Here is a 23,483-nt window from a genome sequence, read left to right on the forward strand (position 1 = left end):
CTTGACTTTTATTACAGAAAGATAAATATAAATATTCAGAACAGCTTTACAACATTACTTGGACATTTCAAAATGATGAGAACCTATTCAGTGTCATCAGATGGTTGCAAGAGATTATCTGTATTTTGCAGTGGCATCCTTTCTTCAAATGAAATCGTTTGCAGACTTGATTTATAAAATGGATAAAAGCAGAGCTAGTTTGGCTGAGCTGAACTTGGGGTGAGAGCTTTGGACACTCACCAGCAATTGAATCCACCTTCTCTTTCTCTCTGCAGCTGTTCTTAGGCTCCAGGCTGAAACTTCTGTGCTCTGAAGTGATGCTGTTTGGCTACCATTGGGTTGTTAGGGACTCTTGTTTCTGGCTTCTTCTGGAGTGGAGTTATGGGTTTTTTCCCCTTGTGTTTTGAATACTTGGTGCCTAATTTGTAATCTGAGTAGATGACATCTTTTAACAACAAAGTTAAACTGCTTTGGTGCTGCCAGATACTTGTTCTTCAAAGATAGCCTCGTTATTTGAAGAACATTTTGCTTTTAAGACTTAAAATACACAAAGTTCAAGTTTTATTTTTCCTACAATAAGAAAAAGGCCAAACACAAATGTCTTAGCATAATACAAACAACCATAGAAACATGCTATAGTGACAAATTAAAATCTGAATCACAACACAGGAATAAAACACTCAGTATCTGCAGAAAATATTTAGTAATATTGCCAATATCTTCCTGCTTTTAAAAAAATCTGTTTTGCATGTAAGGAAATGGCTTGGAATGTTATGTGCTGCAAGAATATTTAGAGTCCTACATACATGTGATTTTTTTTTTTTTGCTACACATCATAGTCTTTTTTTTTTTTTTCCATCACAGTGAAGAAAATTCAGTCAATAATTTATTTTCCAGAGGCCATGTCACCTTTATTAGCTTAATGTATAGGTAGAGTACTGGGGCTGTTAACATTTTTTTCTGTGGTATTTTGTAATGTCTGAGCTATAGGACAGCTTTTTGAAAAGTGTTCACCAGAGGCCACATGGCATTAACTGGGTCTGGGTTGAAAGAGTCACCCTGAAACTTTGATGGGTCCAAAACATCCTGGTTCACCAGTACACCTCTTTGTGGCCGTGTAATGTTAGGTTGTGCTGTGTGTATGTGGCTGTGTGTGTAGTGGGAATGGAAGGACATAGTGATGACCAGAAGCACCATATACTATTAAACAGTAGTTTTCAAAATGCAGTCATTTTTGAGTGGTCCTTGAGAGGTCTGCGAATGGTGCTGGTGTCTTGCAGATACAGGTGCTACTTTCTGACCTCACCTCAGACTTACTAGCCTTTGTGACAAATCTTAGTTCAGGATACCAGCAGTGTGTCATATACCTAAATTTGCAGTCCTCTTGCAATAGTTTACTCTGAATTCTTAAAACTACCATCAAAGCTTTCCTCTGGAATAACTTAATTTATAGTTAGAAGCTTGTAAAATGTACATTCTTTTCATTAGACTGAGACTATTGAGCTTTAATATATGCTGGTGTATAATGAGAATGAACTCATGGTTTGGTCGTAGCCTGTTCACTGCATGACATCCTGACATCACTTTGTACTGTGACGGAAGATAGAGTGCCGTGGTGACCATGTTAATAAGATGCAGCTCCACATCACTAGCTTGTAACCTTAATGCCTTCGTCTGGCTCTTATTTTCCCCTTTCATTATTTTTGTTAACAGAAGCTTGTTCTCCCCCTGCCCCCCACCATTTATAAATGAAAGCTATGGTTTGGCATGACTGGAAATCAAATCATGAGAAGTGTCCTCTCTTTCCAATGTAAGATTTTGTGATTCTCTAGGTACAAGCAGTTGAATTCTGTCCCCTCTCGCTTAGCTCTAATTCCTGAGATCACTGCTTAGCTTAATAGCTCTAATTCCTACACTTTCCCTTTGCTCCCTATACTTGGCACCCCAAGCCAAGGCTTGTCTTTTACCTACCTTGGGCTGTAGCTGCCAAAATACAGAGCCTCAGGGAGGAGCCAGGCAGGTCCCAGTTTGCTGCTGTGCTGTAAGCATGGTTAATACCTTTGGGCAACTTTCTGTTGACTGCAGAAGATGTGGAGTGGATAAAATTATTGGGAAGTAGTAGGTAGGTGACATGACATAAGGTTTAATCTTAACTAACTTAAATGTCTCTCCTGGGATTACCCAATAGGTTATAGCACCTAACTTTCTGCTATTCCATAGCAAAACAGGTAAAATGTTAATTGAGAGGCAAGGAAATGTTAACTTGCTTCTCTAGACTCAACAAAAGACCATAGAGAGGAGATAGTTAAAATGTCAGAGTTTGGAAATTGAAATTGTAAGTGGGAGGACCAATCAGAACAGAAATAATGAAAGATATTTAGGATTTAAAGGATTCTCTCTCATACACATACATACACACAACTGTAGAAGGAATATTTAGTTTTAGATTGGTATTCCCTTAAAGAAAAAATCTTTTAAGTGTTCATCTTTTCCTAGGTCTGCCAGTTGAGGGCTCTGAATACACCATCTAAAAGCCCCATCTATTGCAGCTACACACTGGAAACACGAGGGAGCCTCTGTGCCCTTTATGTGTTGCGTCTGGTTAATGGACTGGTTTGACTTGCTTGTCACCCAGCCTTCCAATGTGTCTCCAACCAAATCAAAAGTGCCTTCTATTCCAGTCTCAGTATTAGACTGAAACTGAATCTAATCAGCGACTGCTTTGGTATGGTTAGGAAGCAGCCCACTTGCTGTCTAGGGTAAAGAAAAACATGCGATGCATGTGCAATTGCTCTTGGGTCACGAGCTATTCCTCCAGCATAATTAAGTTACTGCTTGTGTCTGCAAGGCTGGCACTGTGACTCTAACCTGCATCCTTTCACCAATTCTAAGCACACAAAACCAAGTGAGCCACCAACCTGTTCTATGAAGTTGAATGAAGCACAAGAGCTGGGAGAGGCAGGGTTCTGAAAGGACACTGTGCCTGTGTGGTGGCTCAAGCCGAGCTCTGCTGTTCGGAGAGCTCCGCTGTGGTCCACTGGGTGGTGTGCGGTCTGGATGGGACCCCTGGGTCCTGGTCTCTGTTGGACAAGCTTTGGTACTGTCCTGGTCTGCTCACCATACCTCCTGACTGATCCTGACAATGGCACCTCATCCCTTCGGCTCCCAGCCATGGCGGCCCCGTGGTCAGCTCACCTCTGTGGGGTCCATGCTCACCACGGGGGAGTCTCATGGCCCCTGCTTCTGCTTGTTCCATAGGTTTAAAGAAAGGCTACAGATTTTCTTCAGCTTCTTATCTCATTTTATTAATCTCTCTGTTGATTTGATTCTATTGATTCTGTTCCTGGGCAAGTGACTTCCTCACGTTGATACTCTTAGCCTTGACTCGACGCTTTGTTTACATTTGTTAATATCATAGGTTTCTAGGAGGGCCAACCTAATGCACACCGTGCACACCTACTGTGTGCCAAGCAATGTGCACTGTGCTGTGCCCACATAGCTTGTTCACAAGGTGCCTGCACCTGCTTGCTTTCCCCTCCAGCTCCTTTCACAGCAAATTCAGATGAAAACTTCCAGAAGGTGGTTAATGTCCAGGCTCATGGGATTTGCTACTGTATTTGTTACCATGGGAGTGAAGGCCCATTACCCTTGAAATTTTGGAAAGGTAAAGCTAACTGCCCCATCAGCAGGGACTGAACTAGGAAGCAGTGTGGTAATGATGAAGAGAACACAGAGGATTGATGAAAGAGAAAGGGTATGTATATTCCAGTGTCCCTTGAAAGCTGATTTTACATTAAATTACAGTACCCTTTTATCATGCTGATAGGAAGAAGAGCTGTAAGAAGATATTTTCCCTGGCTGGTAGAGGTGTTCACAGAGGTTGCGTTTTAAATTCCGTTCACTGAACTACATGTTAGCATAAACCAAGTGGATCTTTGTTGTTTCAGCCTCACCAAGTCAGCTTGGAGGGAAAATGCTAGCCTTTTTTGGGGTCAAAATTGTGAAACAAAACAAAAAATAAACAACCTTTCAGAATCTCTACAGAGTGACTCCCCTCCCCTCTTCTTTTTGTTCTTTCCCATTGAAAAACGTCACAATTATGAACGGGTTAAATACCTGGAGGGAACATGTACTAGCCTATGTGAGGAAACAGTCCATTTGGGGGGGTTAACGGTCTCCAAAAGACCATTCTTGGTCTTTACATTCACACACAGACCAATGGGAAAATGCATCTCAATGTGTTCGTTGTCAACTTGTCTTATGTCATGGATCGTCTGTGCATGGTTATAAAAGCCAGGATGCCTCCTGGCCTGATGTAGGAGTTTGCGCTATTGTACTGGAATATCTGGGAAATACGGTTTGAATGCTGGGATGTTTTTAGGGACAAGGGACAGAATATAGGAAAGCAGGAAAATTGAAGCCATGTAATCATTGTTTACGGAGCCACTAGTTTTACTCACCAAAGGAGGGAGCCCTGGCTGTAATGCTTCCACACCAGGACTGCTTCTCATGCAGCAGCCTTCCCACACCGCTCAGCCCGGGGCTGCTTGTCTAGCTTATCACCACTTCGCTGTGTGTTCTGGGGCTGTATTTTGTTACTGAGAATCGGGAGAGTTTGATTTCTTCTTCCAATCTTAATTTCCAGTGTAGAGGAGTGACGATTGCCTCACGTATTTTTCCGTGTTCTTCATTTCCTAAAATGTCTGGCTTTGTGGTGTTACACCCTGCCCTACAAGTTTTCTTCACTCTTTTATTCAGAATATAGCTCCAGGCCAGGGACACTTTCATTTTTACCCCCTTTTCTCCTTTCCCTGTGAACAGTGAGGGGAAGACATGTCTCAAGTTGCACAGCGGGCTATAAGGGGCTAGCATGGCTATGTTCTAACAACCTGGGCTCTTTCTGGAAACAGGAGTCTGGTTCTGGCCCCTACCATGTTTCTAGCACCAGGTGCTTGGTGATTTGGGACACCCCTGCACCCCATCTGATCATGAGAGGAGTCTAATGTTGGGGAAAGAGCACTGGAAAGGGACTCAGGGCTATGTTTTCCAGTTCTGCAGTTAAGTTGGTCAAATAAGCGTGAGTTAAACAAAATTAAAGCTAATTTCTTTACTGTGGAATTTCTAAGAGCCTTTGACATGCACTATCAATCTAAAAAAATTAAATATAAACAGTGTTTCCTAAACACATTTGACCAGGGCACCCTTTTATAACTGAGTAACCTATCAATGCCTTGCTGTACACAGTCTGAGAAGCGCCGAGCTGGAAGTTACTATCACTGCACTTTCTGATCCTGTGTCATCAATCTTGTCTCTGGTTTCTCATATATCCTTGAGGAGGAAACTGCATTCCTGGTGAGAATTCAGAGAGACCACATGGCGGTATAACACGGAATGGGTCGAGGAGCCCTAACCTAACTCCTTCCTTGGGAAGTTGAAGGCATCTTCCTCCTCTGGGGTCTAGTAATGATTCCTAAAAGAACCTGGGGTCTGCTCTTGGCTGTCCAATTTAGGAGAGCACTCTGGGTGTGAGCAGCACTGCAAAGTCTCCCCTCTGTTTCAGTTGTGTTCTGAAAGGACCCGCGTGTCACACAGGATCTGGATTCTTTCCATGGCCCTCAAGATCCACCGGTGGCGGGTGTGACGGGGCCGCTGCCTGCATGGTCTGCGGGGCTGTCTCTTGAGCCTGGATGTTACTAGCAAGGGTAGGCGGTAGGTTCCACTGGATGGGCTTTTCTCCTCTTGTTTGCAAAACACTGTCAGAAGGTTATTGCCTCCTGCATTGCTGAGGTCCTATTACAGTGTCTGCATTTGATGGAGGTGGGGTAAGGCTCAGAGGGGGCCTTTCCCAAAGGCAAGCAAAACACTAACAAGAAATGTCAAAACTAGCCACACACAGGCATCTCACTTGGTTATCTGAGGCAGGAAAGCAAGCATCTGGGGGCAGGTTGACGTGATGCCCACTTTGAGGCCCACCACTCAGTCAGACACTGCTGGAATGTCATGGCAAAGGGAAGTGGGAAAGTTCCTGGATCAAAGGCATTTAGAAAGTATTTTCTCAGGCCCTCCATTCTGTTCCCATCCGGAACCAAGGCTGAGATGGAAGATGGTGCAGGAGAGGTGGGGAGGGTAACAGAGCACTCCCTTCCCAGCCTGGGCAGCATTAGTCAGAGAACAGGCTGGCGAAAGACTTCCTCAGGTTGCGGATGGTTTCAGCCTTGGCCTCGTCTTCGCTTGGGGTCCCACGCTGGGAGGTGTCAGATGTGCTGAGGCTGTTAGTCAGGGACTGGGATTTGCTGAAACAGAAAGGCAAGGGGGTTGGGGGGGACAAGGCCTGGACTCCCCAGGAAAGGACCTGCAGAGGCGTGCCTGGAATCCAGCTGGGTGAGCCCCGTCACTGCAAGGATATTAAGACCAGAAACCAGGGCCTCCTTTCCCTCATGGGTGAAATGGAGGGTTGGTCTAGCCCACCCTTAGGCCTCTTCTAGCTCTGACATTCTGGGATTCAATTCCAGCTCTTCCCTGAAGACTTTATTGCCAGTTTTGGAACTCCCAGGGTACGTACTGTTTGAACAGCAGTGTCTGAACATTCGTGCCAGCCTAATGCTAGGTGACAGAGCTGTAGAGATGAATAAGGTTCAGGCCCTGCCTTCAAGGGGCTCACAGTCTAGTGGAGGTGAAAGACATAGGAAGATGCCATATAAATGTCACAAATTTCAGAGATCCACACATGGTCTTGTCTTCACATTAAAAAACTGAAATCTTCTTCAAAGCAGGGACTATCTTTTACTCCTTGCTTATTCCACCTGGGGTGTTATCCAGGACTAAGTTCAGAGTAGCCATTGGATAAATACCTGCTGACTTGAATTGAACCAAATAATACGGTAGAGCAACAACCCAGGAGATTTAAGTATTTTTATCTAGATTACTATAAGGTCAGTGTCCAAACCTGGCTTATGTCCCAAAGCCCTGGTCTGTCCTGTGATTAGCTGGGCTGTATCTTTCCACAGGTGAGAGGCTGTCACAGATACACCTGTATACTGCCAGCAGCATTCTAAGCACTAACTGTGCATGAACTCATTTTAATTCTTACAAAAACCCTGTGGGGTAAGTACTATTGTCCCCATTTTGCAGGTGAAGAAGTTTAAGCACAAAGAGCTTAAGTAACTTTTCTGAAGTCATGCAACTTTTACGCGGCAGAGATGAAACTGAACCCAACTGTTCTAGAATCTCTGCTGTCAACCACTATACCTACTGCTGGAGGACCACTTGCTAATATCTATAAAACTAAAAATGCATTTATCCCTTGATCCAACAACACATTTCAGGTATTTTCTATACAGTTGATCCTGCACACATAAGAAACAGCATTTTTTTCAAGGCTATTCACTGCAGACTTCTTTGTAAGAGCAAACCAAATTTCTGTTTATGATGGATTAGTTAGATAAGCTGTAGTATAACTATACAGTGGAATACTATACAGCTGTGAAAAGGAGAAATGTCAATGAACTGAGAGGAAGAGCTCCAGGACTTATTGTTAAATATAAAAGTAAGGAGTAGAATGGTATAGATAGAACTACTGACTGTGTAAATAAATGGGAACATATATTTTTATATTTGCATGAGGAAACACTGGAGGAACAGCCAAGGAACTAATAAAAGTGGTCACCTCTGGGGAGCAGGTGGGCAGGAAAGCACTGGATGGGAATGAAGTAGGAGTAAGGTTTTTCAAGAAAAACATCAGTATCTTTTAGATCTTTGAACCATGTGAATGTACTACCTATTCAGAAAAATTATGGTTAGCATAACCCATGGGCTGCATGTCCTCTGTTCAATTCCAGCTCTTGTACTTTCTAACGGTGGAAACTTTGGCAAGTTATTAATCTCTTTCTCTGTTTACTCATCTGTAAAATGGGGATAATAATAGTTATTAACTCCTAAGCTTGTGAGAATTAAAAACAAATCAACCAGGTAAAGTGCTTGGTACGCAGTAAGTAGATAATAGATGCTTGTGATGAAATTACGATTATTAATATTAGTGTTTGGAGTTGAAGGAAGGGAGAAGCTTTCCAAAGAAAACACATTTGGGATCTCTCTTTCTGACCTCAAACCAAGAGATGGGCTTGGGAGGAAATAGGAAAGAGGATGTGTATGTGTATCAGGATGGATTTTTTACAAAATGGCAGCAACCCTTCCTCCTGTCCCTGTTGTGTAGCCTTTCACAATGTGACTTTGCAGGTCCTCCTATCAAGAGTCTATTTCCCTGGCAATAAGAACATACATATCAATAATTACCTTAAATGTAAATGGAATAAATGCTCCAACCAAAGACATAGACTGGCTGAATGGATACAAAAACAAGACCCATATATATGTTGCCTACAAGAGACACACTTCAGAGCTAAAGACACATGCACACTGAAAGTAAGGGGATGGAAAAAGATTATTTCATGCAGACAGAAACCAAAAGCAAGCTGAAGTAGCACTTGTATTAGACAAAATAGATTTTAAAATAAAGTATCTATTTCCCCACCTCTTGTTTCTGGGCTTCACCATGGAACTTGTTTTACCAAAAGCATGTGATGGGATGAAATGACATTGTGCGGCTTCTAAGGCTGGAACTGAAGAGGCCTTGAAGCTTCCACTTTTGCCCTTTTGGAATGTAATTCTACCATATGATGAAGCTGAGCCCAGCCTACTGGAGGATGAAGCGCAAGGAGAGACAGAGGCACAGCTGACAGGCAACACCAACAACTAGATGTGTGTAGGAGGCCCTCTTGGACCATCTGACCCCATTTAAGCTGCCGGGTGACTACAGCCATATGAGTGATCCCAGTAGAGTTGGGTTGCTAGAATTACTAAGTAAAAATACTGGATACCCAGTTAAATTTGAAATTCAGATGAAAAACAAATACTTTTTTAGTATAAGTATATCCCATGCAATATTTGAGGGCATACTTATACTCAAAATTATTCACTGTTTATCTGAAATTCAAATCCAACTAGGCATCATGTATTTTATCTGGCAGCTCTACAGGAGAGACCAGCAGAAGATTCTTCCCAGCTGAGCCAAACTCAGAACAAATTACTGAACCAAAGAATTATGAACAAAGAAAATCATTATTTTCTTAAGCCACTAATTTTAGGGTAGTTTGTTATGCAGCAAGAGATAATCGATACATGTATGTATGAAGGATCACAGTGGGGCCTAATCTATGCTCTCATCTTGCTGGGCCCTGCCTGCCATCCACGTTCCATCCTCTAGGCCTCCTTCTACCCATTTAAATTCTGAGTGAGGCCTCAGGGGGTCTTCCTCTGGCTCTGAGTTCCTGAGCCAGAGTCAGCCCAGCTCCGCCCACACCCCAAGTCCACCCCATACCCTTCCCAATTTCCAAAGCACTTACTTGAGATGGGGGTGGGGTGGTGCTGGCTTCTTGGACTCTTCACTTTGTTGGGAAGTGCTGCGGCCCTGCACAGGTGGCCGGGGCTGTGAGGTAAGGGTGGTGCCCGGCTTGGAGGCCTGGTTTGGAGAGCTGCCTCCAGATGCCCGGGATAGCTGTGGAGAGCCTGGTGATCTCTGCTGCTGTGGAGATCCAGATGAGGGGCTCAGGGGCTGCTGGCCTTGTGGGGAGAGCCTCTGTTGGGAGGGGCTTCCAGATCTTGGGGGCTGAGGAGACTGAGCTTGGCGAGGGCCCCCTACAGGGAGAAAAAATTATTACATTCAAAATTCTCTCAGGATAAATATGGCTGTGCACAAATAACACTTCAAGGATGTTCATTAGAGTGTTCTTTAATAACAGAAAAACTGAAAACAATACAAATGCCTAACCATAGGGGAACTGATTAGGAGCATTAAGATACATTTACATAATGGAATATACCATGGTCATCACATATGATATGGCAGAATAATATTACATGACCTGGGATATTGTTGATAATATATGTTAAATGTATACTATTACTTATGAAACAGTATTTACAGTTTAATTCCATTTTGGCATATATATATACATACATACACACACACATATAAAAATCTATATAAAAAAGAAAGACTGGAAGGTTATACATTAAAACCAGTGTGTCAAACTTTAATGGCATATGAATCACAGGGGCATCTTGTCCAAATAAAGATTCTGATACAGTAGGTCCAAAGTGGTGTTTTGGATTGAATTGTGTCCCCTCACAAAATTTATATGTTGGGGTCTTAAACCCTGGTGTAACTGTATTTGGAAATAGGGCCTTTATAGGAGGTAATTATTGTTAAATGGTGTCATAAATGTGGGGTCTTAATCCGATTCGACTGGTGTCCTTATAAGAAGTGAGAGAGACCAGGGACCTGCACACACAGAGGAAAGGCCACGTGAAGATACAGCGAGAAGGGGCTGTCTGCAAGCCATGCAGAGAAATTTCAATCCTGCTGGCACCTTGATCTTGGGTTTCCAGCCTCCAGGGCCATGAGAAAAATAAATGTCTGTTATTGAAGCCACTTGGTCTATGGTATTTAGTCATGGCAGCCTAGCAGACTAACACAGGTGGGTTCTGCATTACTAACAAGCTCCCAGGTGATGTTTCTGCTTTCCATGCTCTGAGGAATGTGGCACTGAGCAATGGTTACTAAAGTGGTGGGATTGTGAGGGATTTAAATTTGCTTCCTTTTGCTCACTGATGTTTTCCACAATGAAGACATACTACCTTTGAAACAATGAAGATAATTACTCCTTACTTTTGAATAGCTCTGTAAACTTTTCGGAGAACTTTTAAAAGCAATATATCATTTGATTTAGAAAGAGGCCAATAGGGAAGATACCTTTGTTCTCATCATATCGAAGTGGAAACAGACTCGCTATGGTTTCACAGCTGGAAGGGGTAACCACAGAAAGCCCACAGAAGAGCTTGGCTTCACCCTGTTGCTGCACGGAGCACACAGGTGTTCACCTACAAGCCAAGAGGCATCACGAGCTTGGGGACATTTTGGCCGCACAGAAATGACTTTGAGTGGAATTCCAAGGCCCCAAGTAAGCAAGGTACACTCTCCTCACCCTTGAACTCTGGTATCAGGACTGCTGATTGGGAAATGTATTTTGCCAAAGCAGACTAGCTGCCTGCTGGTCTCCTCTCCAGGATAAACCGGCTCCTGGGAGAGTGGGATGCACCATGGTTATTCTCACCATGCTTTGTTGAGAGGATAAGAGACTGAGAGGTAAAAAGGGTTGGGGCCCATCTCAGAGCCCTTTCATAATGTGGCTTCTATTCATGTGAGCTCCACAAATATCTACTGTGTCCTATTATGTCCTGGCCTTGGGCTGGGCATCCTCACAGCTCTGTGAGTTAAGCATTATTATCATCCCCATTTTTACAAAGAAACTCAGTCCCAGATACACTGTGACTTACTCGAACAGTCACTTCTAATAAGGTGAAGAGCCTAGGTTCAAACCTACGTCTCTCTGACTCAAAGCTCTGTTTTCTTTTGTTCTTCTTTTTTCTTTCTTTTACTATATCACACAAGGCAGCAGCATCTTTGTGCAAATTGAGAAAGGTGCTTTCCTCCTGTGGCGGCAGCTCTGAGCCAGGTGCAAAGGGAGCAAGGGCTAGATTTCAGCCGACTTCCCCCTCAGACAACCTTAGCTGGGCCCTCTGCAGATGACACGACTTGTGTGTCTGGTGGCCCTGACACCGAACTGGTACCATAGCCCCAGCTCCTGACTCAAGCCTTGCTGTTAACTTGCTATGTGACCACGGGTAAGTCACTTCTTCTCTCTGGGCTTCTGGGCTCTCATTTGTAGAATGAGGTTGTTGGAGTATACATCAAACATCCCTCCCAATTTGAATATTATTGTGAGTCTATGCAACACTTTCCAGGTTGGATTGAACTGTAGCACCAATTAGCAACTGCTTGCACGTGGCTTGATTCATCCTTTACCTCTTTCATGACTATATGTCCCAGTAGACTGGAGAACCCACTGACTGCAAAATTCAAACACCAATAGGGCCAGGCAGATACACATGTAAATAAAGCAGGTGAGCGTCAGAAAAATCATGTGGCTTTCAAAATTTTCCCACTTGAGATACACAGTTCAGAGACCTATCTCTCTAAAGAGGTACACGCATAAAGAAACTGGCCATTGACATTATGTCACTGTTTAAGTGACAAGAGGGAGGAGTAGGGCCTGAAGCAAATAGAGGAGTCCTTGCCCTGTCCAAGGGAGCAGCTGTTACTAAATGTCAGCAAGCAGTTGCTACGTAGCAATGCAGGCCCATTGTTTCTAGAGCTCCTGCTCTACCAGGAGATGCTGGAAATCTAGATATTTATGTATAAGCTTTTGATTGATTGATTGATTTATAGCTTTTGATTTTTAAATGTTGGTTTACTTTTTTATTTTTGAAACCCCCTATAGGTCCAAAAACCCATGTTTTCTACTTTTATCTTAAATCTCCCTTCCTTCCCCCTCTGCCTCCCAAGGCTGATAATATCTTGAAAAATCTGGATGCTCATTCATTCACTTATTAACTATGTGTTCAGCACCTATTACACAGCTAGGATTCATCAAGAGACACTAGTTATTTCTTTCAGCTTTTTGGCAAAGCAAACAATTTAGTATTTTTTGTTTGAGCACATATAAAAAATATTAACTCATATGTGGAAAGTATTTGCCTAAGCACAGGATTAGTGCTAAAAAATGATGAGGTTCATTAAAAGAAAACTTCACTTTTACTGAGTTAAAAATGAGTAGTGAGTTCAAAAAACAAGTTAATGTGACCTTATTATTTTGGGAACTCAAAGAAAGCATTGTGTTTTAATTAGCCTTGTTATTTTTAATCTGAATATAAATTCAGTGAGCATTTTCTTTAATTATCTTAATTGGTTTTAAATTGATTGTTTTTCAACTCAATAAAAGTGTGTTTAGCCTCATGTCCCTTAAAATAATATCTCTTTATCAAGTGTGTCTCTACTCTGGGCCAGAGAGGAAACGGGAATACAGTAGCTCTCTGTTTTAAAAGTACTCTTTTAAATGTGGTTTAGAAAGTAAGTCCTGGGACAGAGTGGGAAAGGAGAGGGTAGGGCAGAGGCAAAGCCAGAGCCTGGCAGGGTGATGAATAAGTCGTTTTTGAATATTTATAATTACAGAATTATCGCCAGGCTGGAGGGCAGTGGGGCTACAGTAGTCATGAGGATTGTTAATGATGACAAACATTAAGAACAACATGTATATTATAATTGTTAGCAAGACACAAATTATTAATAGTGAGTTTTTAATAGTGAAGGTTATGTAAATAGTTATTAACAGTAAATCACCAGTAGTAAGAGCTAGCACCTACTACGCACGCTACCTCCACGCCCTGACACCTAGCTAATTGCTTCACTGCATTATCTCACGGGCAGCTGCCCATAACTAAACAGGGCAGCTGTTATTTCCTCCTTTATCAGAGGGAAAACTGAGGCTCTGAGAAATGATGTAACTGCCTAAAACTGCCAAGGTATGGAACATGGAAGTGGATTCAAACACGTGTGTGTCTGCCTGAAGAAGATAGCAGTGTTCCCTGGTACACAGTTGTATAGGTCATGCAACTTCTCTTTTCTTAGAGCTTTCTGCTTTCCCAAGAAGAGAAGCATAGACGAGAAAGATGAATGGGTTGTTTTATCTAAGACCTGTTGAAGAGGAAGCCATTTAGTGCCCAAGGTCGATTTTCCCAAGAAGCAATGAATCTGTTACTTTGATAAAAGCGACTGGGGAGGCCGCAGCATGTTATTAATGCTTTCTTTCTGATAGGTCTTAAAGCAGATCCTTAAAAGATCACCGTGCAAATGCCTGGACTGGCTTCTTGATGTGACGCTGCCCTGAGGATCCAAGCTGGCACTAGAGCAGTGAGTGTGCCCGGGATGTTCTGACTGTGGGGCCGATTTTCTCCCCAGGCCCGAGCGTGAGAACACCCGACCTGCTGGTGTCCTGAGAGAAGGTTAGTTATTGCCTTGAGTTCTTTTCATCTTGTCATCACTGATTTATCCATTCTCTAATAAATGGTGGCATTTACGTAGTAATGCTATTTTTTTTGAGGAACAATTTCAATTGACAAGTTTACGTATAACGATCCATTTTTCTTTCTCACTCTAACCGGTTGGCTCATAAATCTATAATCAGGCACTACTAGCGGTTGGGAAACAGACACTTTGTAGAAGATCCGAAAGGCCAGACTTGTAAACCTGCCATTTTCTTTTGCTTCCTTGGACAAAGCCTAAGCCTCCACTTCTGTAAAAAGGAAACACTGTTGTTTTCACTGTTGACAGGTTGGGAGGCTGAAAATGAGAAAATAAACGGGAAGTCCCTAGCACAGTGCCTGGCACGTATTAGGCACTTAATATATTTGCTTTCAGTCTTCCTTTCCTCCTTTCCTGACTTTAAAGGGGTGACAAACCTCACAGTCTCATTCATTCTGCATATAGAGTGAGTACACATATGTGGGGATAAAGTATTAAGATGGAGTTTTCCAGAGTGCCTCCTGGAAGTCACATGCAGATCCCTCAGTGCATTTTAGCATCCTTGCTGGATGTTTTCTCTCGGTGGGTGGCTCCTTGTGGGTCCTACCTTGCGTGGGTGGGCGTGGCTGGGACTGTCCCAGCGGAGGCCCCAGCTGGGCCTGCCCGGGGGATTTTGCTGGTTTAGTCTGAGGAGCCTAGAGCAGGAGAAGAGAGAAGAAGCCTGTTGTGATCACCACACCACTTACTTTCTGGGTGGGAGGGCAGGATTTATCAACATCAGTTCATTATTAAGGTAAAACTTACATGATGTGCACAACTCTTCAGTGTATAGCACAGTGAATTTTTACACGTGGATACACCTATGTAACCACCACAAATATCAAGACAGAGGATTTCCAGTGGAGAAGGTTGCCCAGTGCCCTCTCCCAGCCAACAACCCCCTTGCATATAACCATTCCAATGTCTGTTATAGGTTTGTTTTTGTGGGGAAAGGCGGGAGCAGGTTTCGAAACCTGCTTTTCCAGAAAGCTGGGGAACTAGCAAATTCTTTAGAGAATGATCCAGTAATCCATGGTGAAGACTGTGGAGGGGAGGAGCCCTGTGGAAGCTTGTCAAGGTTGGAGGAGGGGGAAATGGGACACACAATAGTCTCTATTGACGGGAAGCACACATGGGCACACACACACACACCCTGCTCCAGCCCGATGTGCAGGGCACAGAGGGGACAACTGGCTTCTTATGTTAATAATCTCTGCCCACAGACACCCAAAGCCCAGTTGAGACAAGATTTTTCTCCCCAGGGTGGTAGAGGGAGGAAGGGACCTTCAGAGCCTCCCAACCTCCCCAGTCAGGAGCAGGAATACCAGCCCCATGTCCAGCCTCATCATACCACATTCCTTTCTCCCCAGGTTGGTTCCTCCCTGGGGACATCTCTTCTGGATCAGGGCTCCCACTCTCAGACAACCAGGTGTTTCTCATGGCTAAAAAATCTCCCTTGCTCCCAAGGACCTTACCCAAGGCCTCAGGGGCGAGGGCACTGTGCCCCCTGGCATCTGGAGTTGGCTCATTTTGGAGACAACTAGGTCGGCCATCAGCTGTTTGTCTTCTTCCACGTGCTCTCCAATCAGGGGCATTGAGCTGTCCATAACCTTCGGGAGAAAAAGGAGTCCTGAGGGACCCTCACGCCAGGGTAGCTGGGCAGCTGGGTAGCATATCCCAGGGCAGGCTCAGAGCTCAGGACAGAAATGACCACTAGATGGCAATGTTCTCCATGCAAACACCCAGCCCAGTACCTCCCCGGGGAATGAGCCCCATGGAGACAGTTTTCCTCAGCTCAGTCTAAATCAACTCCGTGAATTCAGTTCAGTTCAGTCTACATTTGCTAGACCTCAGACATGCAACCAAGGGCCAGGAGCCTTTGCTGACCTTTCTTGCTCTTTTCTTTGGGGGAGCTGGTCTCCACCCCTCCTTTCCCATCTTGGCCCCCACCCAGGATTGGGGTTGGCTTCCTGAACCTGGCCCAAGGTCAAGGTTTTCCACAAGGCCAGAAGCAGTGAAAGTGGGCACTCGATTATGAACAAAAAAATGACATGAGTTGGAGTCGTCCCAGGTTTCAGAGAGAAGAGGGAAGAGGCAAGGCCTGTTCTCTAGGGCTCCGGCAGAAAACACTCCTGGAGAAAAACTCCTTCCACAGGGAGCAGGCTGCTTCTCAAAGGAGTGCTTATACTGGGAGGGGGCCTAAGAGATCATATTTCAACATCCACTCTTTTTGCAGATAGGGAAACTGAGGCCTAGAGATGGGAAAGACTTGCCCAAAGTCACACAGGCCAATGGTCCAGATGATTCCCCAGGCACAGGCAGCTGTAGAAGGTCTTGAAGGGGAGTGAGGCCTTGGCTGGCCCTCTGTCACCTCCCCCACTGTAGGAACCAGCCTGTTCACCCACCCAACCCCATCAAACACACTGTCTTGTTTCCCCTTTTCCCAAGCTCTGGACTCACCAGGTTCTCTCTCTTGTCCAGGTCCTTGTGCATGTCATTCCCTCTGCCCACTCCTTACCTATACCCCCTTCTCATCCACCAGGGAACACCTAGCCAGCCCTTCCTCCGGGAAGCCCTCATCTGTTCTCCTGCTGTCCTCACTTTGGTAGTCCCATTGGAGAGCTTACCCCACAGTGCCGTCATCTCCTGTTTATGTGTGTCTCCCCAACCAGACTGTGAGCCCCTGGGTTGGGGATGTGCCCTGTATCCTGTTAGACAGGTGTGCCCTCAAAAAGTACCTGTTGAATGGAGGAATGAAAGGTTCTTGCAGTAAATCCTGCTCCTAACGATAAGGATACTAATAAGTGCTATATTTTATTACTATGTGCCAGGCACTGTTCTAAGTGCTGGGTGTGGATTATCTCACACAAATCTCAGAATAGCTCTTTGAGATAGGTATCATTATTTTCCTTATCAAGATGAGAAAGCTGAGGGTCAAAGAAGTAGCAAGTTCAAGGACAGGTTGCTAGCAAGTCATGCGTGGTCCTTCCATGTCTCACCAATCACTGAACAGCTCCCTGTGCTAAGAACTGGGAACACGAGACCTGGATTCCAGTCCTAGGTTCTGCTACGGACTTGCTGTGTGAACTTGGGCAGGCTACTTTTCCTCCGTGGGCCTGCTGTTTTCCTCAACAATAAACTGAGGGGTTTAAGCAGCTTCGAAGACCCTTCCAGCTGGGACTTTGAAGGAGACTGGGAGTCTAAAGCACCTACTGTGATTGGGAAGCTGAAAAGCAAATGCAAAGATGTGAATGCAGATGCTATCATGGTCCTGAAAACTGCCCTCAAATTGAGCTCCTTGTGGGTTTACCCTGGGTCCTTGGCATCACGGATCCCAGTGCCCAGCACAGGGCAGCCTCTCGGTCGAAGTGGGCTGAGTTAAGTTATGACTGTGGAGTCTAAGTGCACACAGGCTTGTCCTTTCTCCCCCTGACCCTGCCCACCCCTTTTTGTTCTGGTTTCTGTTTCCTACATTCCCTGCAGTGGAAAACAGCCGCCACAAGGAAACTGAGGTCATAGCATTTTGGAATCCCCATGGTGGACGCAGCCAAAGGAAGTGGACACTCTGGTTTCCCCAGGGAAACATTTTTCCAGTGAGCAATGTCGTTCTCTGGACAGGCCATGGAGGGCAAGTTCAAGGGTCTTTCCCCTGAGTATTTCACTGTGAGGATCTTCACAAAACATGTCCCACAAATTTTATGTTCTCACCATAGAGGTGGCTGAAAAAATCAGTATTTTTGGATCTCTTCTGCTTTCTTTTCCTGACTGGGGAAAAATACCTTTTATCTTCCTGGTGAAAAAACTCCCCATCTCCCTTGGTCCCACTCTAAACTGAAAAACAAGGGAAACAATTCTGCAATGTTTCTGAGAGAAAAAAATATCTGAAAAGCCATTTTCCCCCTGGAACATTTTTGAGAAGTTTTTTTCTTGTTTTTTTGAAGTCCAAACCCACTTTTTTTTTTTTTTTTTATGTGAAAGGTCTTTCATCCCTGACCCTCTCAATGTCTGGAGGCAGGGAGCCTGGGCCCACGAGTAAAATTTTTGTTTCCTAAGAGTGAAAGTTGAGAAAACTCAGAGAGGCAGGAGCTCTTGGGGTCAGAGATAATGCTAAAGCAAGAGAGAAGGGGCTATACTCACAGGAGGGGCAGGGAAGGGAGTCCAGGAGTCCTTCATCAGCTGATTGCCAATCCTCTCACTGAATGGAAGCTCTAGGAGGCAGGGTGCCTGCTACAGTGTCCACTGCTCTATCCTCATCACCTGGCTTGGGGTCTGGTGCCCAGAGTAGGGACTCAATAGTGAATGGATGAATGAATGAATGACTGTGTGTGTGCCAAAGCTGAGTTCATGTCTGGTGGTCCTGGTGAGGAGAAGCAGAGGCAGGAGGGCCAGGAAGGGTCTTAGGAGATGCAGTGTGCCAGGCATTGATCTGAAACTCCCAGACATCCTCAGGAAGGTGGGAGCCTTGTCCCTCCAGGAAGCAGCCTGGCTCTGGCTTGGAAGCATATGTACAGGCCAGTAGTTCTGCTCCAGATCCCTTCAAAGTCCTCTGAGAAGGGGCTGCTGGGGGGATTTCAAGTACAGTGACCACTGGGCTAGAGGGGTGAGCTGTTTTCTAGAGCAGAACTTAACCTGCAAATATAGATGCAACTCATCCTTGGAAACTACTTGGCCTTTCTGGTGGGGAGGGGTTTGAGAGTTGGTAGCAGGACTGTATCCACCCTGGACTCCCTCCTTTTCACCTCTAAGCTGGCCGCTCCTAGGCTCAAGTGTGAATGCCCTCCTGGCATGGCTGGAGGAGAAGAGCAGGGCTCCCACCCTACGAGTCATCTGGTCCTGCTGCGCTGTGGGTCCCGGGAGTGGTGCAGACACACGGGGCTGGAGGACTGGCTGGCTCCTGCGGTCACCCGGGCCATGTGCTTCCCATTAGCCGCCCACACCCCGGGGAGGGGGCAGCCGCAGGGCTCTCCCTCACGTGCCTTGGCCTTGTGTCAGCACCACCCCTCTGCTGTGGTTTGAGGAGAAAGCCACAGAAAGGGAGTGCTGGAAGGGGCTCTGGGGGGCCGTGAGCATGGAGATGTGAGGTTGGTGAGAGAAGGGAGAACTCCAAGCCAGAGGGGCATTTTCAGGGGGAAGCAGTGGAGAGTCATGAGTTGTGGTGGGGGGCAGGGAAAGGGAGTCAGGAGGGGAGAGGGAGATTGTGGGACCAGGAGAGACATGGGGAGCCATGGAGGGGAGAGAGGGACTGTGGGATTGGGAGAAGCATGGAAGAGGAAGTTGTGTGTTGGGGAGTGGCAGGAAAGGAAGGTAATGGAAGGACTACAGAGACCTGTAGGCTACAACCCTGAAAGGGTTCTTTGGCTTGTGAGAGGTATGGGCTACAGGAAGGTTGTGGAAGAGATTCTGGGACTCAGAGACCCTCTGACTGTCTCTCTTACAATTATATTTCCTCCATTTACACCCTTGCACGTCTGTGTTCCCTTTCCTCATGTTCAATGCCCTGCCATTACTTGTTTACCATCCTTCCCTGCTAGCCTGCATACTCCATGTCTGTCTTGTTCAGGGCTGTGTCCCCAGAGCCACCCTCATGCCAAGCCCACAGGAGCCCCCAAGTACATGTTTGTTCAATGAACAGACAATGGAATCTCTGCATGGTGACTAGGGAAGTGTGCCCTCTTTACACATTTGTACACTGAGAAAATTTAAGAGGCCCGAGGGGACAGAATCTTGCCGACTCTTGGCCTGATGCTCTTCCCCTACTGTTAGGCCCATGGGTTGCAGAAACCTGTCAAACCTCATACGCAGACCTCTCAAGGCCTTGCTCAGAGCCCCTGGACATGAAGATGTGGCCAAGAATGGGGATGAGGCGTATGTGAGGGCAGTGGGTAAGGAGCCTCTGGGAGCTGCTCACCAAGGCCTGGGCTGCATGTGCCTCAGCCATGGACAAAGACACAGCTGACCGTGCTGGAGGCCACACCTGGACTCATTCCCTCTGGCATGCCTGCCCGGGGGTGGGGGCCAGACCAGGCCTGCTCCATCTCTTACCTCAATGATGTAATCTCTTCCATCTTTGCTGTGGACGGCCTTGACAGCACAGATGTCCAGGCCACCAAACATCTCTGAGCAGCTGTCCACCCATAGCCTATACCTGCAGGGATGGATAGACAGAGAGTGAGCATGTGGGACAGGGAACAGGGAGAGGGAGCAGAAGGAGAGAGAGGCAGAGACAGAGGGATGGAGAGACACAGATAGACCACAGAGAAAAACAGGCTATGAGACAGATAGTGAAACACACATGTACTCATTCAGAGATGGAGAGAGACAGTAAGACAAGAAACAGAGACGCAGCAAGAGAGACAGAAAGACAGAGAGAGACAGAGACATAGAGGCAGCGGGAGAGACAGAATGGATAAAAAGGGAGGCAGAAACACAGATGGACAGTGAGAAAGAGAGACAGAGAGAGGGAGAGAGACTAGAAAGAGTGCCAGGAGGGCAGGAAAGAGGAAGGATGAGGGGAAGAAGGAATGAGAGTTGGGAGAGATCTCAGAGATCTGACCCCACCCCACTAGGACTTTGCTGGCTCCACAGTATTGGGGAGCTTGCCCTGACCCCATCTGGAGCCATCCCAGACACCAAGCTGCCTCCGAAGTCCTTTTCCCTTGAGAAAGCTGCTTGAAGGGCCCCAGAAATCCCTTCCAGGCCGCCCTCCCAATCCCAGCCTGCAGGGACAATGGGTGCTTTCTCCCCCTGCCTGGGGTGCGCAGGCAAGGGAGCCTGGCAGGCTGCTCCTGTCTGGCCCTGGGGGCCTGGCCCTCTGGACCCACTGCTTTTGTTCTCTTTCCAGCCACTTGATGGCTGCAAGGCCCGTTTGCTTTGCAGAAGATCTCAGTGCTGGACTTTGACCCTGCAACAAGGGGATGGTTGTATCTGGAGAGGTCTTCCCGGCCTTGCACTTGGCTTCCCTCGTGGTGGCTGGATTTTGAGTCACAGGGGACTTTGTGTCAAAGTTCTTGCTTCTCTCCCCACTCTCCAGGGTCACACGGGGCACGCCTGCTCTGAGATCTATTTGTGTCTCTGAGCCATAAGGCCTGGAATGAGGAGAGATCATCGCTGAAGTGTTCCCAGAACTTATCCGCTAATGCCCCTTGAGGCACTGAGGGTACTGCCCATGAATTTGCAGAAGGGAAAGTGAATTCCAGGCCTGAGCAGACCCACTCCCATGGTAGGCTCCTGCAGAGATGGCCTAGGTGGCCTGGGGTTGAACAGAGCCAGAGAGATAGTGACCTGCTGCAGACATCTGTGAGCAGCTTGTGAGACACTGGGGAAGGCCGGGCTCACGTTCTGGAAAGGCTAGGAAGAAAAGGGCCATGACTGTCCCATGAATACCCGCTAGGGGAAGGTTATGACTGCCCAGAGCAGGTAATTCAGTTGTGCCAGGTAATAAGCACAACTCCCCTGAGTCTCGTTAGCATAGGTGGGTATCCAGATTGAAGTGCCACCTGGGATTGACAGGAAGGGAAGGAAGCCAACATTGACAATGCCCCTCCCTGCCATGGGCCAGCACTGGGTTAGGTACTGAACATCCCTCTCTCATTCAGCCCTCTGACTTTAGTATATTACCTCCAATTTAAAGAAGTTAAAGAAGTTCAGAATGGGTAGTTAACTTACCCTGTGTAACACAGCTTGGAAGGGGCAGGACCGCTCACTTTCAGTCATGCTGCTTCCTCAAGCTTAGAGCCCAGAACCAGAAATTCCATGAGGACAGTGACCATGTTATATCCTTCCCCTAAGTCTCACTCAGTCATTGTTGCTATAGCAGGGTGGGCCCAATCCAATCTCTAAGGGGAAGAGACATGGCATAGGCCTACCTAATTGCAGCACTGCAGCTTTCTGGGTCACAGTGATTGGTCCAGGGATGGTCATGTGACCTAAGCCAGGCCAATCAGTGAATAAGAAACTCAATTCCAGGCTTTATTGAATTGGTTGGGAAAGAAGTCTCTTTCTGCTGGACTTGACACTGTCAGGATGTAAGCCTGGAGCTGACCGGAATGAAGTCAACACAGAAGCAAGCTAAACAGAAGTGGGTAGAATAAGTTTTAAAGTCCTACCTGGAGCTATAGCTCTGGAGTTTTCATTGCCACAAGCCAATAAATCCCCTCCTTGGCTCAAACCAATATGATTTGTGTTCTAAACTTGCAACTGACACAGAGTTCTTAAAGGGAAGGATTAGATCTTTTCATCTTGGCCTCTTTAGTGCTCAGCACAACATGGCATGCAGTAGGCACTCAATACATGTTCACTGAACAGATCTTTCTGACCCCAAAGCCCACATTTTGTCCACAGTCATTGAATGCTTGCATGCAAGGTCACTGGGCACGCAGGAAAGGATGTCTGTGTGCTGCTGGCCCAGAGCAGGTGACTAGCCCTTCTTGTTTAAAGGAAGGAAGACCTGAGGGCCCTTCAGCCAGAGTGCATCCCTGCCATATTCATGATTCATAGGAAATCCACCTCTCCCTCCTCGTATTGAGACAGGAATAACTCTGAGAGGAGTAGACACCCCAGTAGCCCTGGTGCCCTTACAAGGATGCTTCCATGCAGCCGTCAGAGCAGAAAGAGACTGGTGAGGACTTCCTGCTCTCTTCCAGCAGCTAGGCAGGTCCAGAAAGACCCCTGGACTTGGAGACAAGATATCAGGGTTCTGTTCTGAGCTCTGTCATTGATCAGTTCTGTGACCCTGGACAAGTCAACTTCCCTCTCTGAACTTTCTTCCCCATCTGTAAAATGGGGTTATTATAAAACCTTCCTTGCAGACTATTATGGGAAGTAAAGGGGATCATGCCTAGGAACATGCTCTGTTGGTGGTGAGACACTGGCCAGAGGGTGAGATGGCATTACTTACAGGGTCCTTGTTGTATCCCTATCCACTTCCCATTATGGCTGGTGCATCTCCCTAAACACATTCTTTGTCTCTTACCTCTCTGTCATGGCCACCTGCTCCAGCATGGCAGAGCCTGTGTTGGCCTTCCAGTTTCCAGAGATGGAGGTTCTCCTGTATCAGAACAAGTAACACAGTGAGGGCATTAGGGATGCTTGTCACTGATATGCTTTCATTTTTTGTGTTGGCTGTTAGGAGGCTCTGATTCACATATCTGGCTTACATTATGACATGTATTCTTAGGTACACATTCTGTCCTCAGATTTATTTTTTTGTTTGTTTTTATTTCCCTTTATGTTGATTGCTTTACTTGTTGGATCATAAGTATCTTTTTCTTCGGCATGTTTAAAATCTAAAAATTAAATTAAAAAAAGGCCTACACCATCAGATTAAATCCTTCAAACTTTGGCCTTCTGTTTTTTTCTGAGGGGGAGATAATAAGGTTTCTTAATTGATTTCCGCTTTGTGGTGGTACCAGGAATTGAACCCAGGACCTCTTGGGTGCTGAGCATGCACTCTACTGCTTGAGATATA

General features: G+C 45.9%; 1 protein-coding gene across 5 annotated transcripts in view; it reads right to left on the minus strand.

Annotated features, from left to right (window-relative positions):
* Positions 1 to 2: 2 nt before the first annotated feature.
* Positions 3 to 23,483, minus strand: part of SYN3 (synapsin III) — a 447,506-nt gene continuing 424,025 nt past the window's right edge. For 4 of the 5 annotated variants that reach the window (XM_010994185.3, XM_064491696.1, XM_064491695.1 and 1 more), the window contains 6 exons: positions 22,989 to 23,063; positions 20,060 to 20,162; positions 15,493 to 15,627; positions 14,586 to 14,673; positions 9,402 to 9,693; positions 3 to 6,293 (listed from right to left, as the gene is read on the minus strand). In XM_010994185.3, the coding sequence (XP_010992487.1) occupies positions 6,161 to 6,293; positions 9,402 to 9,693; positions 14,586 to 14,673; positions 15,493 to 15,627; positions 20,060 to 20,162; positions 22,989 to 23,063 (826 nt within the window). In that variant the 3' untranslated portion in view covers positions 3 to 6,160. Of the gene's footprint in view, positions 6,294 to 9,225; positions 9,694 to 14,585; positions 14,674 to 15,492; positions 15,628 to 20,059; positions 20,163 to 22,988; positions 23,064 to 23,483 lie in introns of those variants that run through there. The other variant, XM_031462822.2, reaches the window with a different exon arrangement.

Source organism: Camelus dromedarius, chromosome 11 (assembly GCF_036321535.1).
Source record: "Camelus dromedarius isolate mCamDro1 chromosome 11, mCamDro1.pat, whole genome shotgun sequence".
Taxonomy (NCBI): domain Eukaryota; kingdom Metazoa; phylum Chordata; class Mammalia; order Artiodactyla; family Camelidae; genus Camelus; species Camelus dromedarius.